The 26,747-nt window shown below is 47.5% G+C and overlaps 1 protein-coding gene across 2 annotated transcripts in view; it reads right to left on the bottom strand.

Moving 5' to 3' along the window:
- RAD51B (RAD51 paralog B) overlaps positions 1–26,747 on the bottom strand; it is a 909,884-nt gene that overhangs the window by 31,906 nt on the left and 851,231 nt on the right. Inside the window, exon 11 of one of the 2 annotated variants that reach the window (XM_055362180.2) lies at positions 14,926–15,236. The exons of the other annotated variant lie outside the window; for it this stretch is intronic. Within the exon in view, the coding sequence (XP_055218155.1) occupies positions 15,229–15,236 (8 nt within the window). The 3' untranslated portion in view covers positions 14,926–15,228. Of the gene's footprint in view, positions 1–14,925; positions 15,237–26,747 lie in introns of those variants that run through there. 2 annotated transcript variants of the gene reach the window in all.

The raw sequence follows: 26,747 nt of genomic DNA, 5'->3' as shown, positions 1-26,747 counted from the left end.
ATTTTCTTTATCTATCGTTGACGGGCATTTAGGTTAATTCCTTGTCTTTGCTATTGTGAACAGTGCTGCAATGAACATACATGTGCATGTGTCTTTACAACAGAATGATTTATATTCTTTTTGGGTATATACCCAGTAATGGCATTGCTGGGTCAAATGATATTCCTGCCTCTAGGTCTTTGAAAAATTGCCACACTGTCTTCCACAATGGTTGAACTAATTTACACTCCCACCAACAGTGTAAAAGCGTTCCTTTTTCTTCACAACCTTGCCAGAATCTGTTGTTTTTGACTTTTTAATAATTGCTGTTCTGATGGGCATGAGATGGTATCTCACTGTGGTTTTGATTTGCATTTCTCTAATGACCAGTGATGTTGAGCTTTTTTTCATATGCTTGTTGGCCACATGCATGTCTTCTCTTGAGAAGTGTCTGTTCATGTCCTTTGCCCACTATTTAACGGGGTTAATGAAAACGAACTTCTGACACAGGTAAGCATGGACGAATCTCAAGTGCATTAGGCTAAATGAAAGAGGGCAGATTCTGTGCTATGCACCTTATGATTCCATTTATATGGCCTTTTGGAAAAGGCAAAACTAATAGGACAAAATACCTGATGAGCAGTTTTTAATGGCTGGGGCTGGGGGAAGGGGTTGACTATAATGAAGCCCTGCAGAATTTTAGGGGGTGATGGAACTGTTCTGTATCTTGATTGTGGTGCTCGTTACACAACTGCATGCATTTGTTAAAACTCAAAGAACTGTATTTTAAAATGGATGAATTTCATTGTATGTACACTTAATTTCAACAAACCTGACCACAACCACCAACACCGCCACCACCACCAACAGAGGGTAGCTAGGTTATAGGGCATAAGACAGAGTTGGGGAGACCCACCTTGGGCCTGGTCCCTAACTGGCATTCTGCCTCATCAGACCCTGTCTTCCCATCCCTGAGGGCTCAGCCAACTGCTACAGAAACCTTGTTCCCTGCAGTTTCCAAAAGCCAGAAAGGGAACAATTAATAAGCCCCTCCTGTGAAGTGTTAAGATCCTTGTTTTTATTAAATGCAAGTGCTCCTGGGAGGGCTAATAGCTTAAGTTGAGGGAGGCTCTTGCAGAGGAAGGATGGGAACAGAGACAGTTTTCTAGGAGGTTGGGGAAGAGCGGGATGGAGTGGAGGATAAGCCTTCAGTGTGGTTGGTGGCACTGGGCTGCTCCCATGCATCATGGGCGTGTTGGGGGCAGGGGGTTAGGAACTACATGGAAGACAGGCATGCACCCCATGCTTGCTTTTGGGTTAGTTTGCAAAGTCTTCCCTCCCCACCTGGCAACCACAGCCCCTGCCTGGGCTTCCTTCCCCAGTACCTTCCTCAACCACCTTCGAATTATCCAATGCCAAGTACAAATAGCCAGGTTTGGGGAATTATTTCTTTATGGTAACTAAACACAAAGGCCTCAGGATCTTCATTTGGTATATTTCTGCTTCCTTGGGTCTTCTGGGGTTCAGATGACCTTAGGGCTTCTGTCTTAAGGGAAGTTTCCTGGTCAGTGAGAGGAGCAGAGGGCTGGAGTAGGTATCAGGGCTCCAGGCTTCTGTGGTCTTGCCATGCCAATGAGGAGGTTGGAGGATTGGCTAAAGCAGCTGCTGGGGGCCTGTAGCTAATGATTGGACTTTTTTCTATACCATTTTCTTCAAATTTTCCATGCACCTTCCCACCGCAGGACCTTTGAACATGCCATTCCCTCTCTCTGGGGCTCCTCCCCTTCAGAAGTTCTGTTGGACTACCACTCACTGCACCCGACTGTGCCTGTGTGCTGAGGATACCAGAATCAGGAAGACAAGGGTCTCATGTGAAAGAAGACTCCGGCCTAGGGAGAATGGTAGTGAGAGTGGTACTAACTAAAATAATAATAACAGTGGCAACAACACTGGCAGGGCCGTTGAGGGAGCACTCACGAGGTGCCAGGCATTTATGTGCACTATGACATTGAAAACTCACAACAGTCTTACAGATGGACAGTGTTATTATTCCCATTTTATCAAAGAGGAAACAGGCTGAGAGAGGATAAGTCACTTGCTGAGCTGGTACATGGCAGGGTTGGAACTTTGAGTCCAAGCCTCTGGGACTCCAGAGTCATGTGTTTGGCCACAGTGTTTTCCCACTACACCCAGAAAAGTCCCCCTCTGCCCCATAGGAAGGAAAGTCACATCCAACTTCAACTTGGCAGGTCCTCAGTTGGATCATTTAGAAGGAGTGAAAAACAAGAGTAACATTGGCTATTGCATAGGATGCAGGCTACCAGCCTAAGACTGTGGGCCAAGGAGGGCTGGGCAGAGGTGCTGCACATACCTGGCCACCTGGCCCCAACTCTTCCTCTAAGACTCTTTCCACTCATTGTACTCATAGAGGACTTTTTTCCAAGGTGTGAAATCCAGAACAGACTGTTCAGGGTGACCAGAGGCTTGTGGGAAGACGCCTCGGGGCATGAGCCTTCCTGACTCAGCGCTCTTCCACTCCAGTTTTTGGACAGAGGTAAGGTATGTACTTGATGTTGAGCCCACAGCAGACCAATAAGTCATCCTCAGCCTCCCAGAGTCTGGTGGGGCTCTGTTGTCTAGTAAGCTGAAGACAATACTTCATGAATAACGTGGGTGTGATGTTGGGTAACAGTGATGGTTGATGGGCTCGGGGGCTGACTCATTTCTGAAGGACTTGAATCAGACCAATGTTATTTCCTCTGGTTTTCAGTGGACCTAACCCAGATTGCCCTGAACACCTGCCCCTGTTGCTGAATCAGAGATGTGGGCTCTGGCTGGCGGAGGACCAAGACTTTACTGTGGGGCTCGAGCCCAGTTAAAGAAACACTATCCAGGAGATTCTATCATGGGACTTGAGGCTGGAGGACAAAGCGGGAAGAGGAAGGCCTGGTCCAAGTGAGGGGCATGGGTTTTGAGTCCACAGAAAAGAGGGGGAATATGCTTTGGTTGAAACCAAAAAAGCTCAGAGGGAAGATACAAAATAGGACTCCTGAGCAAGTTTAGATTTCTGTTTTCTCTCCCTCTCCTAGCGCTCCTCTCATAAGCTGGGTAGAGGAGAAGCAAAGCCAGGAAATGAGTCCCTGGATAAGGCAGGCTTCGGGCAGGCCAGCGCCCAGTGCCTGCACTGCAATCTTAAAAGTGACCTGGAGCAAGATCTGACCAAGTGGAGCTCCCACCCTTAGCTGGTGAGCCCAGTGCCTCCTGTGTGGGGCGGTCTGGGCTGCCCAGCTACGGGCTTCACAGACATCCCCAGAAATGCACCTGGGGAGACCCAGCTCCCAGGGGAGCTCCTTGAAGGCAGGGTGGCGTCTTCTCTCCCTGCTTCCTGCGGCACATCCTGAGCTTTGGGTGCTCAACAGAGGGTGTGGAGGAAGATGCTGTGAGGATGACTCTGGAGCAGTTACCAGGACAGAAGACTCCAGGGAAGACAAGTAGGGGGCCAAGACCTAGGAGAAGCCTTTCACAAACCGCAGGTCCAAGTGGGAGGTGCCAGGCCCCAAGCAGTCAACACTTTTGTTATTGTTAGGGGTAACCCTGGCTTTAAGCCAAACCACGATATGTAACAATTATCCAGATTATCCAAATTGTATGAAAACACCACATAAAATTATTACTCAAATTTCAGCTGTTCCCAGACAGCTTCTGGGAACACATCTATTGCACGGAGTCAATTGTATTGTGTGAAATGTGTGGATGGCAGGTTATTGAACTCCTAGGTCCCAAGTAGCCTCATAAACATGAAGACTCAGGGGACCATTGGCTCCCCTGCTCTGCTCTTTCTTTTGTCCTCCATTTCCTTCTGTGGCTTTCAAAGTCCCATGCCTAGGAAAATCTGCTCTGCGGACAGCCTGGAAGAAATGGGAGTACTGCTACAGACGGTTTGCCAAGGCTTGGCCAGGGAAGTTTACTGCATTGCAGCAGCTTAAAAATGCAACTGGATGGGCATCTCTGCTTTGGAGCATCAGCAGTGGCATCACAAAATGTGGGCACTGAGAGAGACTCTGAAACTCTAGTCCAACTCTCCCCTGGGAGCTCCTTCTCTAAAATTCCAAAGGCTGCATTGTGGCTGGAGTGGGGCCCTGGGAGCATTGCTGGCACTCTTGCCACCCCTGCTCCCTCCCATCCCCTTGTCTGCAAATATTGCCAGGCCCTGTGTAGTTGTCCCAAAGTTCCCCTGTGTCCCTTGCCTCCCTCCAGGGAGAGAGAAGCTTGCAGGTTCTACTGAACCTCCCAGCTAATCTAAGCGGATAGATAGAATGACAAATGATTTCTTCAGCAAGGGCTCCTGCGGAAGAGTCAATGAGCTCCGCGCTTCCCCAGGTGGAAAGGGTAAACAGAGGCAGAATCTGAGCACATGCAGCAAAGAAGCTCGTGGTGAGGGTCAGCAGGGGGATGAGTGCTAGAACACAGTCTTTGACTTGCTCTTGTTCCCGGGCCCTGACTGGCTCCCTCTGTCATTCCCCACCTTCTTCAGTACAGTTCTCTCTTTAAATTTTTTTTGGTCGTCAAATGATCCTTTATTGAAATATTTCTATATGTAGCCCTTAACTAGCTGGCCACTCCACCTGCACCACTATCAAAGCCATCTGTGATGTCGTGAGGGTGGCGCCATCAACACTACAGCCCGCAGACTGGGCAGTCCTCACGATCTCGTTAATGATTCCAGAGAGTTCTCTGGCTAAAGATCAGTGCTGCATCTGTTGGGCAATGTTGATGATCTCACCACAAATGATATTTCCACTGTACTTAATGTTTTTCTGCTTGTTTCTGTCTCTTGGTGGTTCCTCAAGGGCTTTCATGATCACTGCAGAGGCAGAAGATGTCACTTGAATCTGGCCTGTGTGTTCTGCACCGTCAGTTTCACTGGGATCCTCTGGCCCTTCCAGTCACTTGTCTTGGTGATGTCCTCATTGGCCTTTTTTGGAGACAGACCCAGGGGGCTGATCTTAGGAGCCAGAGCAGATGTAGTACTGACTTCCCCACTCGTGCACCTGAGGTATACGACTTTGATCTTGTTGGGGTTGAACGTGGGTGACATGGCAGAGGCGGTGGGTTTCCTGGCCTGCCATTCACAACGTCATTCACATGCCCTTCCAGGCTCATCTCCTAGCACCTCCCTCCACATTCCTATGTGCCAGACATATCTGCCTATCGTCACCACCTATGGTGGGCTTGGGTGCCTCTGGACCTGCTGCTCACTTTGCCTGGAATATATTTCTCTCTGCTAAACTCCTGCCCATCTTTTCAAGCTGGAATCAAATCCCCCTGTCTGGAGTATTTCCCGGATCCCCATGGAGAGGGTTAGGCAAAGACCATGCATGTTGCCGGCCACTTTACGGGAGACAGGGTTTATCTCATTGCACTGTAATCAACAGTGGCCTTACTCTCTAATGCCCCTGACACGAGATAGGCACTCAATAAATGGTCCTATGAGTGAATGAATGTGTGAAAGAATGAATGAGCTGGTGGCAGGGTAAGAAAAGGAAACAGATGTGTCCATTAAGGGAAAACCTGCCTTGTGATTGGTGCCTCTCAAGACCTCATTCAGGATGTCCTCTCTGGAAGCTGGCTTTGGGGTGCTGCCTCGCCCGCTTTTGCCCCTTGGTGCTAAGTAAGAAGTTCCTCGATAACGCTGTGCTGTCTGCCTGGCCTCTTCCAAGGATTGCTTCATTGGCTGCTGGCTCCTGGCTTTTCTGGTCACTTCAAGGAGAGATGTGCACATCTCTCCTTGGGGGTTAATGCCTGAGAAAGCCTGGGAACCAGTCAGATCTGGGCTAAATCAGACGAAGGACCTCACCTTCTGCAGTGAGGCTGGAGTCTGCTTGGGGGCAGCTAGACAGATGCTTCACAGAGAGGGAGAAAAGTTTGCAGGGTCCGGGGTTCCAGCGTTCTTTGTGGGGGTATGAGGAAGTCCTTGAGGAAGGGGCAATAATAGAGATAATTTATTGGGTTGAGGTTGGATGAGAGGGAGACTGGGGGTGGCGGCAGGGGTCTGGGAGAGGGTGGGTGAATGTGTGTGCGCATGTTTTGTGGGGAGGGAATGTGGGAAAGAAGGGTATGGACAAGGCCTGACTGTGAGGGCAGGAGAGAGCTGGGGAGTGAGGGTGACTCAGGGGCCCAGCTCTGCAGCCCCTGAATAGTAAGTGCCTGCAAAAGCTTCGCAGGCAGAATGGAAGAAAAGGCAGAATCTGGACTCACAGGCCCTGGCTATATTGAAGGGGCAGAGTCCCTGGGGCAGGGAGCACCCTTAGCTTGGAAGTGTTAATGCAGGTTCAGGTTAGGGCCTCCACAAGAGGCCCAGGAAGCAGAAACAGAGCTGATGACTTGCCCGGTGCCAGGCACAGAGACCAGGAGGAGCAGTGTGGGAGCTTCTCAGCCATGGTTCCATGCATTTCCCCCTCTTCCTCACAATCGCCCCGGGGGCACAGGAACAGTTTGGGCCCAGGCTGATGAGGAGTGTGGGTAGCCTGTTTCCCACCTACCCGCCAGCAGTTTATACACTAATAGCCCACAGCACCCCAGGAGGGGTGAACGGGGATCCATTTGTTTTTCCAGAGTTTGACCTCTGGGTAAAACTCTTTCCCCAAAATGTGCCGGTTTAAGTGAAAGTGATAAATCAGCCCCTTTGAAATGCAGAAGCAGCTTGGGGAAGCCCCCTTTGATATTCAGCTTGGAACCGGGGCACTTAAAACCTGGGTTAATTCTCCGGCTTTATTGGAGGCAGAGAAAGAGAAGAGGAGGAAACCCAGGGCTGGTCATTAAGTCTGGGGGACTTGAAAAGCCCGGGGCAGGGGCCGGGCTGCCGCAAAGGGATCACGAAGGCAAAGCGGCCCTGGGAAAAGCATCCCGGCCCGATGAACTCTAATCCCGGTTCCCACCCAGACAGATGAGACGCGGAGGGTGGTGGAGAGGAGGGGGCGGGCAGGACCGGAGAGAGGCTCTGGAAGATGGGGAGGCGGTTGCCATGGAAACGGGGCGGGCACTGGGAAGGAGAAAGCCAAGGGCTAACTTGGCAATTTCCTGAAAGGAGCTGAGAATTCAAGAGAGTGTGTGTCCCATTCACTGGGCGGCTTGTGCTTTCAGAGGTCTGGGGGCTGCGGCCCCTCCATGGGAGCCAGCGCTCTATGGCGGGCCTGTTACCTCCAGAGCCCTGGCCTGGGCCCTTCATTAGAAACATCTGCTCCTCATAGGCTCCATATAACAGAGTGGAGGGGGGAATAAGGCCTTGAGGCCACTACATGCCTTTCAGAGGGTGGGGGCCACTGAGGATGCAAGGCTTTCTCCCGCGTTCCACTCCCAGAAGGGAGGAAGGGCTGGGTGTGGGGGCACAGGGGCCCCAAGGCTGCTTTGTGCTAGTAAGGGGACCCTGCATCCTGGATTTTCCAGGGTGGTTCCCACTGTTATTCCCACAAGTGACAAGTCCCAGTCTTGGAGTTGTCAGAGACGGTGTTCCAATTCGGGGTCTGGGACAAGCGGCCCCAGTAACTACTCTCCAAGGAGATTCCTCAGAGTTTCCGAATGTGGGTCCTGCCTCCTGACACAGCTGCCGCCAGCCGGCCTGTGAGCTGCGGGCAGGGATAAGCGGATGAGTGGCGGGATGGTTGGGCTGCTGCCTGTCCACCCCTGCTCTGTCTTTTTTTTGCAGAGGAATGGGGAGGCAGGTAGGGAGTATAGGATAGGAGTTGAGAAAGTAAAAACTTGATTCTCTAGAGCTTGGTCCTCCCATTTCAGACAGGCCAGAGGAGAGGGTTCTTGCCAGCCCCTGCTCCCCTCTGACTCAGGGGTGCTAAATTTCGGGGAACATATTTACTATGCTGTTGGGCTGGCCTTTGCCTGGCATGGGTTCTGGCTCGGTGGTTTCAGACACAAACACTCAGGATCAGCTTGGTAGCCTGTGACAGGGGCGCTTCCTGAGCCCCCCAGCACCTCTCCCTACCCCCTCCTCATGGAATCAGGAGCCCATGTCCTCTGGAAGAGCTTCACCTCCACTTGTGACTTCCACTCAGACCCTGGCCCGCCTGGGACTGAGCAGGGCCTCAGGGGTCCACCCTGGTCTCCTGAAGCCTTTCCGGTGTCAGAACAACTCACCTACAATTGCACTCCTCAGCAGGTCTCAGGCAAGGAGGCAAACTAAAGAAATCACAGAAATCACTTGCTTTTAGGCTTCTTTAACTTGGGGTAATGGAGGGCGACCCTCTAGAAGTTGGGGGCTGTCACTTCCCACCTCCCTGGGGGATGTGGGGAGGCGGGGACAGAGGACCCTCAGCAGGGCCCAGTGGCCCTCAGAGCTGCTGCCCACTTTGCAGTCATCTCTGATGCCTCCTCCTTGCTCTCCTGCCCTTGGGGTGGCCAGGAGGAGGGGGCGTGTCCTGTGCTTTGCTCCCCCCTCACCTTGAACCTCCACAGCGCTGGAGCACATCATCAAGCTAAAGCAGCAGGGGCTGGCCAACCTCCTGAGCTCCATTCCCGACTGCAAGGGAGGTGGGCTTTGGAAAGGAGGGTGGGAGTCGGGTTCACAAGGTGCCTGCTTGAAAGCAGAGCCAAGGGGCATTATGAAAAAGGGGCTGGCCAAGGGGAGATACCGTCAACCCAAGGCCCCAGAGAGAAGGAAGTGATGGGGGAAAGGAGGAATTGCAGGGTGTGGGGTCCAGAGAGAGGAAGACAGGAGAGAAAAGATGGAGGGCGGCTGGCAGGGAGGGAAGGGAGTGTCAGAACCAACTCCTGGTCAAAGCAAGCGAGGGTCAAACTTAGGTTGTGTGAGATGTTGCTGGGAAAAAAATCTGTGGTGGTGGTGGTGGTGGTGGGGTGTGTGTATGTGCACATGCATGCATAGGAGCCTGTGTCCAGATACACACACACAGGCACACATACACACACACCCAGGGGGAGCTACAGGGTAGGCCTGTGCCAGAAACTGCTGCATTCTTCTTAACCCTGAAGCCAAGGCTCTCTTTGCAAAATGCTTTCTCATTACTTGCAGGCACATTTTCCTCTACTGCACTCAGCTCTTGTTTCTATGCGCTGCTGCAGTCAAGGCTCTTTCTCCCTCCTCCCTCAAGCAGCTATACATACACAAAACACCTGCATTTTATTAATGCTGCCTGGAGCTGGGGCGGGATGGAGCCCCCTCTGCTCTCACCGCACCCCCTCCTCCTCAGCCATGCTCAGCGAAGCAAAACGCAGGGGTTAACCCTGTGTAGCTGGGTTTTTGTCCCAGAGATGTAGTCCCCACGAGGGGTACAGAAAAGTGCAGAAGAGGGGTCCTGTCCCCAGGACAGTTGGACAGACATTGTGGGAGCCCTCGCACTGCCCTGGCACCACACATGCCTGGCCCCGAGCTTTTGGCCGAATTCTTGTTTGGCCCCAAAACTTTTCTCTTGAGGAGATGAGGATACCATTCTGTCTTGAAAGGAATCCTTGCGAAGCTGTAAGAGAAACTCCAAAAGGATGGCCCTGTAAACATCTCATCTCTCTGCCTTTAGGAGCCATTGGGACTAAACAATTCCAGAAAAATAGCTGCTTTTCTTTAAAAAAATATTTTAAATTAGAAAAAGCACAAAGAATATAAAAGTGGACCGTAATCTCATCACCCTGGCAGCTTTGTTAACTTTGTTTTTAAATGCAATACACACACATTAGAAAGCATAACACAAAAATTTAATTTCTCTCCCCTCAAGTTACAGTTGCTCCTGTCAAAGGTAATGACTATTAAGAGTTTCTTGTGTGTTCTTTCCTTCCAGGGAAATAACTTGGGCATACAGTGACATCTTCTTTTTTTAATTAAAAATAAGTCTGGAATTCTTGTCATATCAGCACATGGAGATCGCCTCCATTCGTTGTTTTTTTTTTTTTTTTTTCTTGAGACAGAGTCTCACTCTTGTCACCCAGGCACTCTCTCTGCTCACGGCAACCTCCGTCTCCAGGGTTCAAGTGATTCTCCTGCCTCAGCCTCCCCAGTAGCTGGGACTACAGGCGCCTGCCACCATACCCGGCTAATTTTTTGTATTTTTAGTAAAAACGGGGTTTCATCATGTTGGCCAGGCTCGTCTCAAACTCCTGACCTCAGGTGATTCACCCGCTCGGCCTCCCAGAGTGCTGGGATTACAGGCATGAGCCACCGCACCTGGCCCTCCTTCATTCTTTTTAATGGTTGTGTGGGAATTCACAGTATGGCTGTACCATAGTTTATTTCAGCAGTGTCCTAGTGAGGGACCACAGGCCACTCCCAGTGACTAAGTCTTGCAGACATTGCTGCTATGAGGATCCTTAGACATATGCCTGGAGCCGTATGTGTGTGAGGATAACAGCAGAATTCCTGCCAGTGCAATTGCCGAGTCAAAGGATATGTGCATGCAATGTTTGGTCTCCTCTTTTTTGAAAAGGGCTGTTTCTTTTCCTGCCCTTTTCTATTTTTTTTTCTACCAGGCAAACTCCTACTTACCCATCAGAATCCAGCTCCAATTTCATCTCTGTGAAGCCTTCTCTGGTTGCTCTGGGAACCAACCAGCTCCTTCTTCCATGCTTCCTTGGTCCCTCTTACCAAGTCTTACTGTAGCCCAGCGTTCTTTTTTGTTGTTGTTGTTGAGATGGAGTCTCGCTCTGTCGCCCAGGCTGGAGTGCAGTGGCGAGATCTCGGCTCACTGCAAGCTCCACCTCCCGGGTTCACGCCATTCTCCTGCCTCAGCCTCCCGAGTAGCTGGGACTACAGGCGCCCGCCACCATGCCCGGCTAATTTTTTTTGTATTTTTAATAGAGATGGGGTTTCACTGCATTAGCCGGGATGGTCTCGATCTCCTGACTTTGTGATCCACCCATCTCGGCCTCCCGCCCAACTTTTTTTAGGTGTTTCTTCTCCATATGAAATCATGATGTGAGGACATCGACATGTCTTCTTCTGGGGGCACAATGCTTTTGTCTTTAAAGTTTTCTTTGTGCAGTTCCACTTCTGGATATAGAATTGAAAGGAGGGACAGATATTTGTACCCCCAAGTTCATGGCAGCATTATCCACAATAGCCAAAAGGCGAAAACAACCAAGTGTCCATCACAGATGAATGGATGAACAAAACGTGCTACATGCACACACACACACACACACGTACGCATGCACCTGCACACGCACACACACACATGCACCTGCACACGCACACACAATGGAATAGTATTCAGCCTTCAAGAGGAATGAAATTTTGACACATGCTACAACATGGATGAAACTTGAGGACATTATGCTAAGTGAAACAAGCCCGTCACACAAGAACCCTGCGTGACTCCACGTATGCAAGGTACTTAGAGTAGTCCAAATCATAAAGATGAAAAGTAGAATGGTAGTTGCCAGGGGCTGTGAGGAGGGGAAAGAGGAGTCAGTGTTTAATGGGCACAGAGTTTCAGTTTGGAAAGATGAAAAAGTTCTGGAGAGAGATGACGGTGAAGCTTATACAACAATGTGAATGTACTTAATGCCACTGAATTGTACACTTAAACATGGTTAAAATGGTAGCTTTTACGTTAGGTATATTTTACCAGGATAAAAAGTTTTTTGTGTTTGAAAATATACCCTCTAATAGACTCAGAGTTGCTGACGGGCCCTCTCCATGGGTTGATGTAACCGTCTCCTTACCTCAAGACGAGGTTGACCCATCCAAGATTGGAGGGAACTTATCCTATTTTCAGATTATTTCCAGGGAAGGGAGCCCATGACATTATTAGGCAATCTTTTCCAGTGTCTCAAAACCCCAGACATTCTGGGTACCAGACCTTTCCTGCTGCACCTGAAGTTGATTTTCCTTGGTCAGTAAGTGCTTTGTCAGGCCACAAACTTTTCATGCACTCAAAGGCTCTAGTTACACCATCCCTAGCGTAGATCTGATGGTGCCAAGCAACAAGCCAGCAAGTGGACTTTGGAGGCCCAGCAAGCCTCCCTGTCTCACAGGCTTCTCATCAGTATAATGGATAAACAGTGCTAGGCTTGGATTCCTAAGCAGTCCTGGGACACAGGCCCCGCCAGGCCCTGGCAGGTGAAGAGCCTACCATTTCTCACTTCATTTAGGATGTATAATAGTTTGTTGGATGCTAGAACTTTACTCTTTCAGATCTGTGTCTTTACTTTTCAGCTGGAGGCCTCTTGCTGTCAGGGTAGCGTTTCCCAAAGACACGGGAGCTGAGCTGGTGAGTCATTTCAACAGCCCTTACACTCTCCTCTGACCAGAGACCACATGACATATTAATCAGCTGCTTGAAAGGTATACCTGGCAGGCATGTTTCCTGCAGCCTGGAAGATGCTGACCTCGTCAGCTTTGAAACATCAAAGGGCTAACAAGAGAACAACAGGCTGAGAAAGACCTCATCACCTGGGTGCCTGTTGACCGCAGCCTTGTAAGGCCCAACACAGCTGAGATGTGCTGTCTGGAGCTCGGAGGAAGTGGAGCTTTTTCTGCTGTGAGGACCCGCCTTCAGCCCCCTTTTGGGGCACAGGAAGGGGAGGGAGTGAGCCTAAATTGTGGCCCCATGCTTAGTGACTCAGATGTTACTGCTACCACAAAGGGAAATTCATGTGGGGGTGGACACCTCCAGAGACCTCACTCACCTGTGATTTGGGGGATAATAGCATCACTCATGTGTTCACGTGCCAGGCCTGTCACCCCGGAACATTAGTCAAAGGGCTGTGTTGACAGTGATTTCAATTCTTGAATTATATGAAGGACCTGGCCGCAAGAAGGCATTGAGCCCCGAGGAGGACAACAGGCCTCAGGTACTTCATGCGATTAAAGCTGAGACAAGGGGAGTCCCGCGGGTCAGTCCTGTAACTGGGGTCTGATATACACTAGTGATAGGCATTAGCATAGTTTGCACATTATATGATAGTCTTGGTCCTTTTCATTTCCTGATAAGCTGGAATGTCTGACAGAGTAAATTCCAGATGCCCTTGTGGAATTCTCATTACGATCATGTTGCTAAGGAACTGTCTTCTACCTGTAAGCAATTTGGAAATACTATTAATAGTATTAACATGGAGTTTTGCAGTGTGTGGGTTTATTTCTTATTGTATTTATAATCACCCCCACCACTACCTTCCCACCCCTGGCTCACCATCCGAGGAGCTGGCATCAGGAAACTCAAGAAAGAAGGAAGGAAGGAAGGAAGGAAGGAAGGAAGGAAGGAAGGAAGGAAGGAAGGAAGGAAGGAAGGAAGGGAAAGGTTGTCCAGGCTTCACAGGAAGAACTGCATTTGTATTATTCTGTATTGAATTCTCAGGACCTCCACATTGCAGGCATCTAGAGGCTCCAATTAATAGTTGATAAATCTTGAAGGGAGGAAAAAATAGTCACAGAAAGTTCACTTGAGTGACCTGAAATTCTATAGCAATTTAGCCAGGGAGCCGGGAGGAGAATATGCCCTTCCAACTTGCAGGCCAGCTCTCTGCAGGAAGCCAGGCAGCTCTCCCAGGGGAAGCAGTGGGCAGGGCAAGCATGGGTCTTGAAGCTCAGGACTGGCTTTAGGACTGTGGCTCAGACAAGATGGGTGGCTCAAAGGTATTGAAGGGCTAGGTAGGGCCCTGAAAATTGGGCCTTTCTGCAGCAATCATCAGGGAGACTCACAGTCCTGGGCTAGGGAAGGAGTCTTCTTGGCCCAGAATGGCCACGCAGCCAAATATTAGAGCACCTCCAGGGAGGTGTCCCTGGAAAGGGTCCTCCCCCATTGGGCTCCTGCGGAGTGCAGGCAGGTTTGGGGGTCTCTCCTCTAGGAGAGATCCAGGGAGCTTGAGAGCAAAAGTAACAGTGTGCCTGCCTTCTTCCTTCTCTGTAGGGCTCTGTTCTCTTTCTTCTTTTTTGAGGCAGGATCTTTTGCTTTATTGTCCAGGTTGGAGTGCAGTGGCATGATCACGGCTCACTGCAGCCTCAGCCTCCTGGGCTCAAGCAATCCTCCCACCTCAGCTTCCTGAGTAGCTGAGACCATGCCTGGCTAATTTTTAAGTTTTTTTGTAGAGACGAGGTCTCATTGTGTTGCCCAGGCTGGTCTTGAACTCCTGGGCTCAAGCAATTCTCCCACCTCAGCCTCCCAAAGCACTGGGATTATAGGTGTGAGCCACTGTGACTGGTCTGCTCTCTTTCTTAAGGAGAAGGCTTCTGTTATTTTTTGGTCAATTGGGTGCAGAAAGCCTGTTCCCCATGGACAACCCTTGAGGGGGTCAGAATGTCAGCAGAAGGGAAAGGATGGCTTTCCAAGAGTGTTCTGTGCTTGGGCATAACCGTCTCTTGTGTCCTGCTCCTGAGAGCCATGAGACTAAGAGCATGGGACAGAGGCAGTGACTGAACTGGGCTTGAGAATACCTTTGTTTGCTGGGCCTGTTTTCCTACCAAGAGCCTGTCAGCCCGGGTTTTGGAAAGCCAATCCAGGAGAATACGGGAGGTTGCAGGCAGCTCTGACCAGCCTGTCTCTCCCCACCCCTTGTTTCAGACCTCTCCAGAGTCCGATGTCCTTCTGCACAAGTCCTTGTTGTCCAGTCTGTGGCCCAAACACCCACAGGGCATGGTGGAGGCCTGAGACAGTGCTGGTTTTGCTGGGGCCATCAGAAAAGCTTACGAAGCAGGCTCGGCCATTGGCTGGAAGTCACTGGCCCCTGCTGGGCTCATGCAATACTCATGGAACTGGTGTGGGCTCCTGCGGGTTCCCTATGAGCAATGCCTCACCCATTTAAAGCTCGTCAAAGGACTTGTTCAATATCCTGGGTCCCTTTCTGTTCATTTTTTCTCTCCCCCCGTGCTGTCCTTCTTCCACTCTCCCCGACCACCCCTCCTCTTTTTAAGCTCTTGGCACCAAGTAGCTATGAAGACTCTGAGACCTGGACCATCCCAAGGCTGTAGCTTTCTTCAAGCCTGGCAGGCTCTGTCGTGGTGAAGAGTCTGAAGGCTTTTTCTTTTCCAGGTAAGCTGGGGAGAGGGTTTGAAGAGCACTGTGAAATTATGACTGTTTCTTCTTTATTTTCTTTTCCCTCTCTGGGCCTAAGACACCAGATTTTTTTTTTTTTTTACAGTACATTTTGGCAGGCCCCATTTTTTTTCTGACAGAAAAAAATAACAGGCATATTTTGGGCGATTACTCAACTGGGGTCCTTTGTGACAGGATATGCTGCTGCGTGACTAATGGAGCTGGCTTTCTCCCGGCTTCCTTCCCCTTTCAGAGCTCTTGTTTACTGCCCTATACAAAAAAAAAAAAAAAAAAAAAAAAAAAAAAAAGCCATAAGCTACAGATTTTTATTTAAAAAAAAAGCCTTGTGAGATACTCAAAGGCAATAAATCCTTCAGAGATTCCATTTCCAGGGCCGCAAACTCCCCGCCCTCTCCCCACTTTTTCTTTTCAGTGCTCAAGATTCACGACATGCGAGTCTTCTTCCACCCCCACGTCCCTGCTTTCTTCCTAACATATGTCCAGCAGATCGTGGGGGGCGGGGAGGGCGGGGGAAGGGGAGCAGGATGGGAACCATATTTATGGTGCTTAACTCAGCAATTGCTAAAGGAAGAAATAATGACTTCCAGGGGGCTCTGGGCCTTTTTTCCAAGGCCTTTGTGTTTTCATAATCTATGACAATTTTGTGGTGTAAGCAAAAGTTATTACAAAACATGGAACCAGCCTAATGAGGAAGGTTATGTTCTAAACCAGGAGGGACTATCTCTTTATAGAGGAAATTCAAATTTGGCTGGCTTTGGAATTCGGAATCCCTGGGCTTTCCAGAGAACTTTTGGGAGAGACTCCCTCGAGCTTGGCGTGTCTGACAACTGGAACTGGCCTTTCAGTTTTTCTAGAGATCAGATGGTTTGTTATTTCAAAAGGTGTCTGGCCTATGGATGGGAAAAGTTGACTAGCTAGTTAGGTTTACTGGAGACAGATTGGTGTAGATAGAGCACCAGACTTGTGGCCAGGCGATGGGTTTGAGTCTCAGTTGTAATCTGGAGCAAGTCATTTAATATCTGTAGGTCTCAGTTGCTTTGGTGTTAAAATTGGGATTGTGTCCCCTTCCCTCTAGGCTGCTGACAAAAAAAGTGAGATGACATAAGTTTAAGGCACGGTGGGAATTCTTTTTTTTAATGTTAATATTTTTGGGGGTACGAGTGGTTTTTGGTTACATGGATAAGTTCTTCAGTGGTGATTTCTGCGATTTTGATGCTCCCATCACCCAAGCAGTGTACACGGTGCCCAAGGTGTAATCTTTTATCCCTCACCCCACTCCCAACCTGCTCTACTCCCCAGTCCCCAAAGTCCACTATATCTTTCATATGCATGGCAGGTATGCATTCTTGACAATTAAAGAAGTATGCAGTGATCCCTTCTAATGCTTCTTCATGCAAAGGGCTGGCTCACACTTTCAACAGAGGAGAGAGGCTGAGAACTACAAAGCCTACTGATGAACAGGAGGGAGGTTATTTATACAGTGGCAGGACACGATATTACACAGGTGTTTGGGAGGCTGGTATTGCTTCCAAGTTTGCCCACTCCCTGGTCATCTTCCAGGCAGGTCTTAGAATCATAACTTTGATCACATTCCTTCCCTACCCAGGAAACTCTCTTGTCAAACCCAGACAAAAGGCACCTGCCTGCTCCATCTTGCCTGCCTTTTCTTCTGTAACTAAATCATGCCCTCACTCTCTGTCTTAGCAAAGTGAACACTGGACGCACAGTTTAGCCACTTGCCCGACGTTTTCATGGTACGTTGCTTGGAGGCCCTTGCTCCTCCTTCACCTTCCTATTCCTCTTCCTCCTCCTCTCTCTTACATCTTGTTCATTTGTCATTTCTTATAAGATCCTACTTCAACTTCACCCCTCTCTGACTCTCCACTGATTTGGAACACCTCGAGTAGACACTCCAAACCCTCTGATAAACCCTAGCAACTATCTTTTTTCAGTCTCCACAATTCAAAAATCGAATAATGCCCTAGGTAAAGGCAGCTGACTTGACTTCTCCAGAAGGTAAACTGAGGCCCACCCAGGGAACAAACTGGACAGAGATTACTGTACAGGATTACTGGACAGAGTAAATCCATGACAGACAAAAATAAAAACCCTGCATCCTGATTCCAGTTTGCCTGGAGTTTAAAAAGAGGTTCTTTAGCTTGAATATCCCAGAATAGCCTCTCCTGGGCTGACCAGCTGTGAAGTGATGTGTTGCAAGGGTTATTTTTTTGCCTTGGCTTAACTCTTAAAAAAACACCCCAAACTCCCAAAATCGGCCTAAAAAAAGCCATTTCTCACAATGTCATCTGCTTGCCAAGTTTAAACTTAGTATATTACATTATGAACGCCTCTGGGCCTCACTCTCAGCTTACTGCGATGCTCAGGTATCTGAATTGAGTTCAGAAATCACAGTTTATTGAAGGAAACAGATCATTAAGTCACTCCACTGGACTGAAGCTGTTGACGTTGTTTATTTGGAGAAGCTGGGCATTGACTAATGTTCTCTTGATTTGCGTGGATCAGGACTAACTGGAGCTATTTAACAAAGGGTGTGGCCATCAGATAGCATGGGACCCATCTGGGCTAACGGGAAGAGGAACGGGACGGTGGTGTGCTGAAGCTTGCGTTGGCTTGTGAAAGCTGATTGGCAAATTTTCAGGAATTTTGCAAGCTGGTTGTTGAACACAGGCATTGTTAAAAATTAAATGATATAAACATATAATTAATTATATTTTAAAAAGGTAATAAATACTAACAACAGATCAGATCCTAATTTTTTTAAACTACAGTTTACTATCATCTATGTGCTTGAGTTATGTTTATTACACATATGGTGGGAAGACTATAGCGTAGTATACTACTGACTCTCTTCCCAATTCCACAGTCAGTAACATCACATTGGTTGCTTGAAATTGGCCGTGGTGAGAATATTTACACCACAGAAATTGGCACACTCTATACTCAGGGCTTGATTTATTGTTGTGTTGATTATCTAGACTTATGGAAGTGCTAGAGAAAATGTTAATACAGTAAGATTAGACGTAAAAGTGTGCTGTGTCTGTAGCAGTGACATTGTGAATCACATAATATATTGAGGTAATATTTTTCTAGTTTTTGAAAACGATTACCTGATTCAGCAAAAAAGTGGCTCATATGGAAAAAAACCAGTGAAGTTCCAAAATGCATCTTTGTTGTTTCACTTTTATCTTATTATTGTAGATGTAATCATTAACCAACATTCGCATCAGATTCACAATTGGAAACCCAGCTGTTAAACATTTACCAGCACACTACTGGAAAGAAGTGCATATGGACTACTCGCTTGGGATTCCAGAAGAAAGAACGTTATAGAACACCTACAACTTGGCAATCAGGGGCCTGAGGTACAGCTGAAGTACAGCTGTGGAAGAGGAGATGCTAATTCCTGGAGAGAGAGCAACACAGATTTTACAGTCAGCAGCCAGAGACTACCCTCAGAACAGGAATATGAAAAATAAACCAGATATGCTGAACTGGATACCAACAAGGTTAAATGGCGGAAAAGCCATAATCACTTCTAAATTCAAGGGTAGGATTAATACTGTATTTTCACAGTACCTGAAAGTTCTGTGGCCTTTCCTAGACACCAGTTCATGTGATCACCAGAACAGAACTGAGGTTGAGGGGAAAGTTAGCTATCAGCATTGGGCGCATTTTACAGATGGGAAACTGAGGCAGTGGAAGGTAAAGTAGTTTGCCCAAGATTACTGTTTCTGCATAAATGGCTACCCTGGGACTAGATGGGGACAGAACTACTACAGACTTGTGGGTCAGACATACTTTGGTTAAAAACTCAACCTTGACATTTATGTAATGTTGGTAATGTTACTTTACCTTTTTAAGCCTGGGGTTTTTTGTTTGTTTGTTTGTTTGTTTAAACTTACAAAATGGGGATGATAAAGCCTAGATCATAAGTTTGCAGTGAGGGTTAGTTTAAGGAGATGATAGGTGCGAAGGACCTGGTGCTCGGGAAGCCTTTGCACCTCCCACCGTGTACTTACATTACTTACATTTGATTTTGAAATATAGTATAAGACTGCTTTGGCTAACATATTTACTTTTCTAATTATATTTGTTGGGTTTAGGTTAATTACTCTGCATGGCCTTAGGCCAGACCAATTTGAGGGGGTGGGGGCAGGGGCAGGGAGGAGGGAGAAGGGAGAAGGGAAGAGGTGGATCAGAACAGGAAATCTGGTTATGATTCCTGTGAAGGTGGAGGTGGAGCTGGAGCATCTGGGCAGAGGAAGAATTAAAATTTCGTAAAGGGCTCCTTCACTCACTGATAATTGGAGATAATCTGTATACACTATCATGTTCAACAAGGCCATTTCATGCCACAGAAGCTAGAGTTCCAGATGGACTGCCTCTGCCTAGACCTAGGGCTCCATATCACCACCAGCAGAAATGAGAAGGCTTGGAGACCTCTGTGCCCCTGAAACCCTCACGGCCTCACCAGCACTCTCTGCCTTGGAACAAGACCCATCCCCATGAAAAGCTGAGGCCTCAGGTCATCCCTCCGCTGCCAGGGCAGGGAGGCAGCCACCCCCCTACTTCCCAGGGCGCTCACTCCTCCTTCTGGATGGGCCTTTCTTCTTAGAGCCTGTCAGCACTAGGCATGCTATTCATTCACTAGACTGTAATCTCCATGAGGGCAGGGGTTTTTATTTCATGTGAGACCTAGAACAGTGCTAGAGACACAGAAAGCTCTCAATAAATAGTGGCTCAAAGAAGAGCGTAAAGTGAGTCATCCTCACCTTTTGTTTTCTCTTTCAAATAACAATTCATTCTTTGATCAAGCTCAACAGGTTCAGATTTGGCTCAGGGCACACAAGGGTAAACCGAGGAGGTAAGGGTGTTGTCAAAGACTTGAGGGGGTGTTCACTGCAAAAACAGGCATCTCTGAGGATGGGCCATGGACCAGCCGACATGGACTGAACGAGGTGGTGGAGCTCAGCGGTTAAGAACGTGGTGGTTCAAATCCAGGCCCCGCCATTTATTAGCTATGTAACCTTGGGCAAGTTATTTTATCTCTCTGAGTCTCATATTCCTTATCTGTAAAATGTGGATAAAAATATCCACCTCTTAAAGTTGTAGTGCAGGTTAACGAGATAAAGCATGGCAAGTGCTTAGCACGGAGCCTGGCACGGGAAAGGGAGTCAGTATTCATGGCACTGTGGAGGTGGAAGTGGAGGTGGAGCTGGAGCATTTGGGTAGGGGGAAAAACACAGCTGGAAGAGCTGGGAAAAAGGCCAGCCTGCAGAAGACCTCTGTGTACCCAGATGGCATCTTATCAGCCTGCAATGGGGCCCTGCAAAGAGGCCTACAGCAGTAACACCTACCCAACGGGGACTGACACCATCATGGCCCTAGCTAGATCCAGAAGCCACTGGAATGACGCCAATGCCTTACTATACGGATGGTGTCTTCCCTTGGGCAAAATAACCACAAACATGCCTCAACACGTAAGACAGTATATACGGGGGAGGACACCCACGCTGAAGCCATGCCCAAGAATAAAGGACACAAGGATTCACAAGATACCCTGAGTTGAGAACTACAGGGTTTAGAACCAAGGAGGAGCAAAAGGGCAAATGGGTGAGGTGATGTAATTTTCCTTCCAGGAAGATAGTTGTGGTTTCATTACAGGAGATGGGTTTTCAGTGGGCATCTAAAGGAGAGGGGCTTGGAAGAGAAGAGACACTACATACAGGAGGGAGCACGTATGAAAATGTTATGTCCAATGTGAAGAGGCCCGGGCCGGAGCAGCAGTGCAATTGCAGGGTGCACAAGGATTCTCTCCCGCCTCCAAGCGGGGCCCAAATGCATCCGTCACTGGGCAAATGAATATTCTGCCCTGGATACTGATGGGGTCCTCTGAACTTGTTCCCCGGGGTGAGCCTGATTTAGGCTCAAGAAGTCCCCATTCTGCTTGATATTTTAAATGGCATGGGTACCCAAAACAGCATGGTATATGGGAAGATAGACCTGGAATAGGGGACAGTAGACTTGATTTGAGGTTCCAGAAATCATTTTCCAGCTTTAATTTTGAGCCTCAGTTTCCTCATCTGTGACGGGGGGAGCATAGCTGGCTCCCCTCACAGGCCCCTCGTGATGAACCTCTGGGGCCTTTGGCTGTGGGAGCTCCATGCTTTGTGCTTCCAAGGACCAGTCATTTCAGCAGGCCTCCCGCCCAGCCTAGTGTGGCGCTGCAAGAAGAGCACGGCTTCTCTGGTTAATCCTGACCTCACGCTGGCCCTGCCTGCATGTGGAGACACAGTCTCTGGCTGCTGGGCGGGGACGCCCGTCATCCAGTCAGTGCAGCTCAGGAGCTAAGCTCATGAATGGACGCCTGCAAAACACACTGGGCTCTTTGCTTGAAAGCCACCAGAGCAAGACAAAGGATGCCTTCCCTGGCTGGATTCCTCAGCAGGGGGCTTGCCACGCCTGCCTCCTCCAGAAGCGCCTGTGCAGGTGTAGACATGTACACCTTCCTGAACGTTGGCTCTGCCCCACCTAGTGTGCAGTGCAGATGCAAATTCCACTCTCTTGCAGCTACTTCTTGCAACTGCAGGCATGTCACGTAGCCCTAACTCCCCAGCTTTAGTTTCCAGAACTACAAAGCAGGAGCCATAGACACTCTAAACTCCCTGGCTTCTAGCAAATCTCCTGAAAGTTATTATGGATTGTTTCTGATTCTCTGGGACCTCCGTGGGTCAGCTTGCATTCCCAAACCAAATGCAGCCACTTGCCTTGGTCTAGCTTGCTTGGTGTCCCCAAATGTGGCTTACTATGAGGGTCTACAGCCAGCTTGCTGTGGTGGGGTTCTAGCTTCCATGTACCAGCTGAATGACCCCCAGGGCAAGGCACTTTAACCTCTCTGTGCCTAGGTTTCCTCATCTCTAAAGTGGGATCATAGTTGCACTTACCCCATAGGCTGTAACATATGCAGTGTGAACTCATGCATTTGAGTTGAGTTAATTATATGAGTTAACACAAGTGTATGAGCTCATACTATACATGTAAAATGCTTAAACCAGTGCCTGGCACATAGTAAGAATCATTATAAGTGAAATAATAGTAATAATGATAGTAGGTATTATTATTAATGTTCCACCCCAATTATCATTCTAGTTCCATTTTTCTGACTTTCTCACCATAGCCTCAAGGCCTGGCCCTATCTGCCCTAGGTTGACTATTGCCATAAGCACTCCAAGGCTCACAGAAGCAGGGGATGGAAGAGAGGTTGAATGAAGCAGGTGGAGATGGAGGATTGAGAAGAGGATGTGGCTGGGCTGGAGGAGCAGGGAGAAGATAAAGACCATTAGAAATAGGATGAGAGAACAATGCCTGGGCTAACCATCTCGGAGCTCTGAAGGCCCAAGGCAATGGCAGAGTGTCTGTGGAATTGTCCCCATCTCTGGAGTCCCCCAGTATCTACCTTAATCTGATGTGTGTACCACAATGGAATATAATGAATTAAACTTGAAAGACAGTTTATTCCTCAAGGCAGGTGGGAACTCCATCAAATGGAATTGAACGGCATTGGAAAGTGAGTGTATTAGCTGTATTTCTTCTCCTTTGACTTAGAATGGAAGGTTGAGAAGAACTGTGGCCTGTTCAACCCCAGGCCTTCTCTTAGCACTTTGCGTTACTGTATTGGGGGCCAAAAAGGAATCAGGCATATCCTAGATGCCTAAGCAAGCTGTGAGAATAGGAGGGCCATCTCATGCCCATTTGCCTGGACACTGAGTCCCTTCCCTCTGTCATTCCTAAACCATCCTGTGGCACCATGTTGGATCTGTGCCAGATAAGTTCAGGAGACTTGGATTCTCCTCAAACTATGTCTCAGAAAAGCAGAGCCCTAACCCAGATTGTTTTAGACCCCTCCCCAACTCCCTCTGTTTGTTACTGACACCCTAGTCCCTGAGATATCATCCCAAGAAAGGGAGGCAGGAGAGGCCTTGCTTGTCTACCTGCTACCTTTGTCCTCTCTCTCCTTTGCTTCTCCTCCAGGCTGGGCAGAGCTGTCTACTTTCCCTTCCTATCTGAGGGGAAGTTTTATTAGGCTGTCGACTGTCTTTTCTGAACTATGGCTTATGGTAAAGTCCCATTATCAGACCATCTGACTTGGCACTTTAAAGGAAGATTTTAAAATTTAGAAGTCTTTCCACAAAGCCTCTAGCAACTCAAGAGGGTTAGCATGGACCCCCAAGGCTGAGCAGCGGCCCATCGTCCAGGTGGCGTCCCCTTCCACAGGGAGAAGTGGGTCTGTGGCTGGGAAACCATAGCATGGGATGCCTTACAAGGGAAAGAGGGAACAGCGGTTTAAGACGCTCATTGGTGATACCCCTGGCCTACTTATGGAACATATGCCCCATTACACACATACTCCTGTGTAATGGGACTTCCCATTTTATACTTAGGGGTGTATATTTAAATAAGTGAGGGGGGCATACAGCAAATGAAAGTACTCTTTTCTGAATGCTGAGAATATGCATGATTTTCACTTTTTCTTTTGCTCATACACATTTTCTGACTTTCTACAACCAGTATGTTACCTTAGGATAGAAATAAAAAAAAATTGGTAACATTATATGTTATGTAAAATTTTATTTAAAATATACAAATATATATTCATTAAATATATCTAAAAAGACTTCTATATACCTCCTCATCTATATATTATACGATACATAATGTAACATATAATATGTATGATACATTAGAATACAGGTGACTACTGATAGAAAAATTCTGGAAGGAACACAATAACATGTTGTTTTCTAGTAGTGTTTTTCTGTATTTATTTTTGTAATTAGGAGGAAAACACGTGTGTATATGTAAGTATATATGTAAATGTGTGCATATATGTGTATATAGTGTGTACATGTGTGTACATATGTGTGTACATGTATATATGTACGTATATGTGTGTATGTGCATGTATATGTGTATACAGTATGTGTGTATATATGTGTGTACAGTATTGTGTATGTGTGTGTAGGTGTGTATGCATGTACATATATGCAAGTGTGCGCATACCTGTGTACAGTATGTGTATGTATGTGTATATGTGTGTGGATGTATATATGTGTGTACAGTATGTGTATGCGTGTGCATGTACAGATGTGTGTACAGTATATGTGTGTGTGCACATATACATGTGTGTGTGCACATATACATGTGTGTACAGTATGTGTATGTGTGTGCATGTATACATATGTGTGTGCACAGTACGTGTACGTGTGTGTGTGCATGTACATATGTGTATGTACAGTATGTGTATGTGTGTGCATACATGTGTATATATGTATGTGTATGTGTGCATACATGTGTGTACATACATATGTGTGTATAGTATGTGCATGTGTGTACATGTATATATGTGTGCATACAGTATGTGTACGTGTGTGCATGTATACATGTTTGCATACAGTATGTGTGTGTATGTGTGTGCATGTATGTATATATTTGTGTGTACAGTGTGTTTATGTATGTGTGTGCATGTATATGTGTATATATTTGTGTGTACAGTGTGTTTATGTATGTGTGTGCATGTATATGTGTGCGTACAATGTGTGTATGTATGTATGTGTGTGCATGTATATATATGTGTGTACATGCATGTCTTATGTGTATGTGTTTCACTATTTATGCTTCCTTTGGTGAAAACAAAACCTTCCAAGTTATTTTCAGATCATTATTCTTGTTTGTTTTCCTGGTACAGATTAGCTATCTGCTTTTCTCAGCGTGAAAACAGGTACAACTTTTTTCCTCTGTTGATAGCTTCTAAATGTTGGACTTGGGCCTAAAGTGACTACAGGATTTTGTGCATGTTTAAGTTTGCCCAATTCTGGCTACTGCATGAAACCAGTCAGCACGGTTGAGTGAACTGTGGATGAACATCTAGAGTCGTTTACAAACAGCAAAAAACCCACCTAGTAGAGAATGTTCTGGACTTAATTCCCATGCATGAGGTACTGTGTTCTGTGGTTGCTGCCTGTCTTCAGGGGGATGTAGTGCAGACTAATCAGGAGCACGATTCACAGTGCAAAGCAAGAGAAAGGTAATGCCTGTAACACCCTCTGAAGGGACACCGTGAAGCTGCATCCTGAATGTCCAGGCCCCGGGGGAGATGAGTGCAATGATCTCATGGTTATTTTCCATCTCTTATGATCAATGGGATTTCCCTGATGCTTGTGTAGCTGTTTGCAATTTGTTCTTTGGCTAGTGCTTTCTAGATTGCTTTGAAGGAAAACACTGATTTCCCCATTTTATTCTGGGCTATATAACTAGCCAAGTTTTAGGTTCCCACCCTTTGTTTATAGATTTGCCTCAGGAATGATTATCCAATATAAAAATGGACCTGAGAGAAAGACAGTTCTTAAATAGGTGGACCTAGACTCTCCAGAACCTCTGGCCAAGATGAGTTCATCTATAAATAAGGCCTCACTCTTCCAACCCCCAGCTCCTTTACCATTGGAGTTCTCTGACGGCAGAAAGGCCCTTGTCTCTGCCTAGAATTTTGAAATTCTCTGATGGAAGCTTTGGTGTAATGGCAAATGTCATTTTAAGGCCTCAGAATGTTTTCCACTCATTACAAGTCACCCTTCCATGAAGCGGTTCTTAAATCCTTCCCTAGCACTAGTAAGGATTGAGAAACAATAGAGGTTTCATGCTTTTGTCCAAATTGCATGGAAAGTTCCAGGGGTTACAGGAGGGAAGGATGGGGAGGAGAACAAAAACAGAACGTCTGGGTCTCAGGATATCCAGCTTAAAATATTAGCCTCTGGGACTCACAGCTTCAAACATGTCACTGAGTCTATAAATACCATTATCATCACCTGGAGTTGTAAAGCGAACATTGTTTAGCTTCTCTGGCTTTGCGTTTATGGTCTTGTTTGCCTGCTGGACACTGTCCACCCAACTGTCCTGTGGGATTCTAGGACTATCAAGGGACTGTCTGGAAAGGAAAACCCATTATACCACTGACCCCAAGAAGGGAGCACCTGGAACCACTCTCGCAGTTTTTGCTGAACATTATAGTTCTTCCTGGTTATGCATCTTTTTGATCACTTACATTTTTTTTTTTTTTTGGTTAACCAGTCAAAGCCATCAGTATTTCCTAAGGCCCTACAGTGTTCAGAGCACTGTGGAGGCATCCTTGGGGCATATAAAGAATTCTGAGACAAGGTTAGGGGACACACAGATTCACTGAAGCCAACATATCTGAAACAGAACATACAAGGCGGTTTTCAATAATTAAACTGTCTATGGTAGGCAAAAAATGCAGTGAGCACAGGAGGGGCAATGCTAACTCCATGCTCCCCAGAGGTTGTCAGGGTGGGGGTGTTGGGGGAGAGAGCAGAGTTGAAGCTGGACCACTTAGAAGATGGGCACAGTCTAGACAGATATTTCAAGCAAAGGGAATGGAATGAGCAAGGACAAAGAGCAGGGATGGAGGAGGACAGGGGGTGGGTTTGTATGTCTGGCCAAGGTGAATTCACAGAGGGGAGGGCATGGTACAGCAAACTGGAGATGTGGTAGGATAGGGTTACATTATGTAGGGCTTTGAAAGCTTCTTTTTCACTGTAAGTTCCTGTGCAATATTTTCCAAATAAAGACACGTTGCCAGCAGTGGCTTGTCTAAAAATCTGACATTTGCCTTGGACTTCTTCCTCCTATCTCCTTCCTCAACTGGCCCACCTAGTGTAAGTCTCA

Source organism: Gorilla gorilla, chromosome 15, assembly GCF_029281585.2.
Source record: "Gorilla gorilla gorilla isolate KB3781 chromosome 15, NHGRI_mGorGor1-v2.1_pri, whole genome shotgun sequence".
NCBI lineage: Eukaryota > Metazoa > Chordata > Mammalia > Primates > Hominidae > Gorilla > Gorilla gorilla.
Note: the sequence above shows the minus strand (reverse complement) of the source record. Positions and strands in the feature narration are given on the sequence as shown.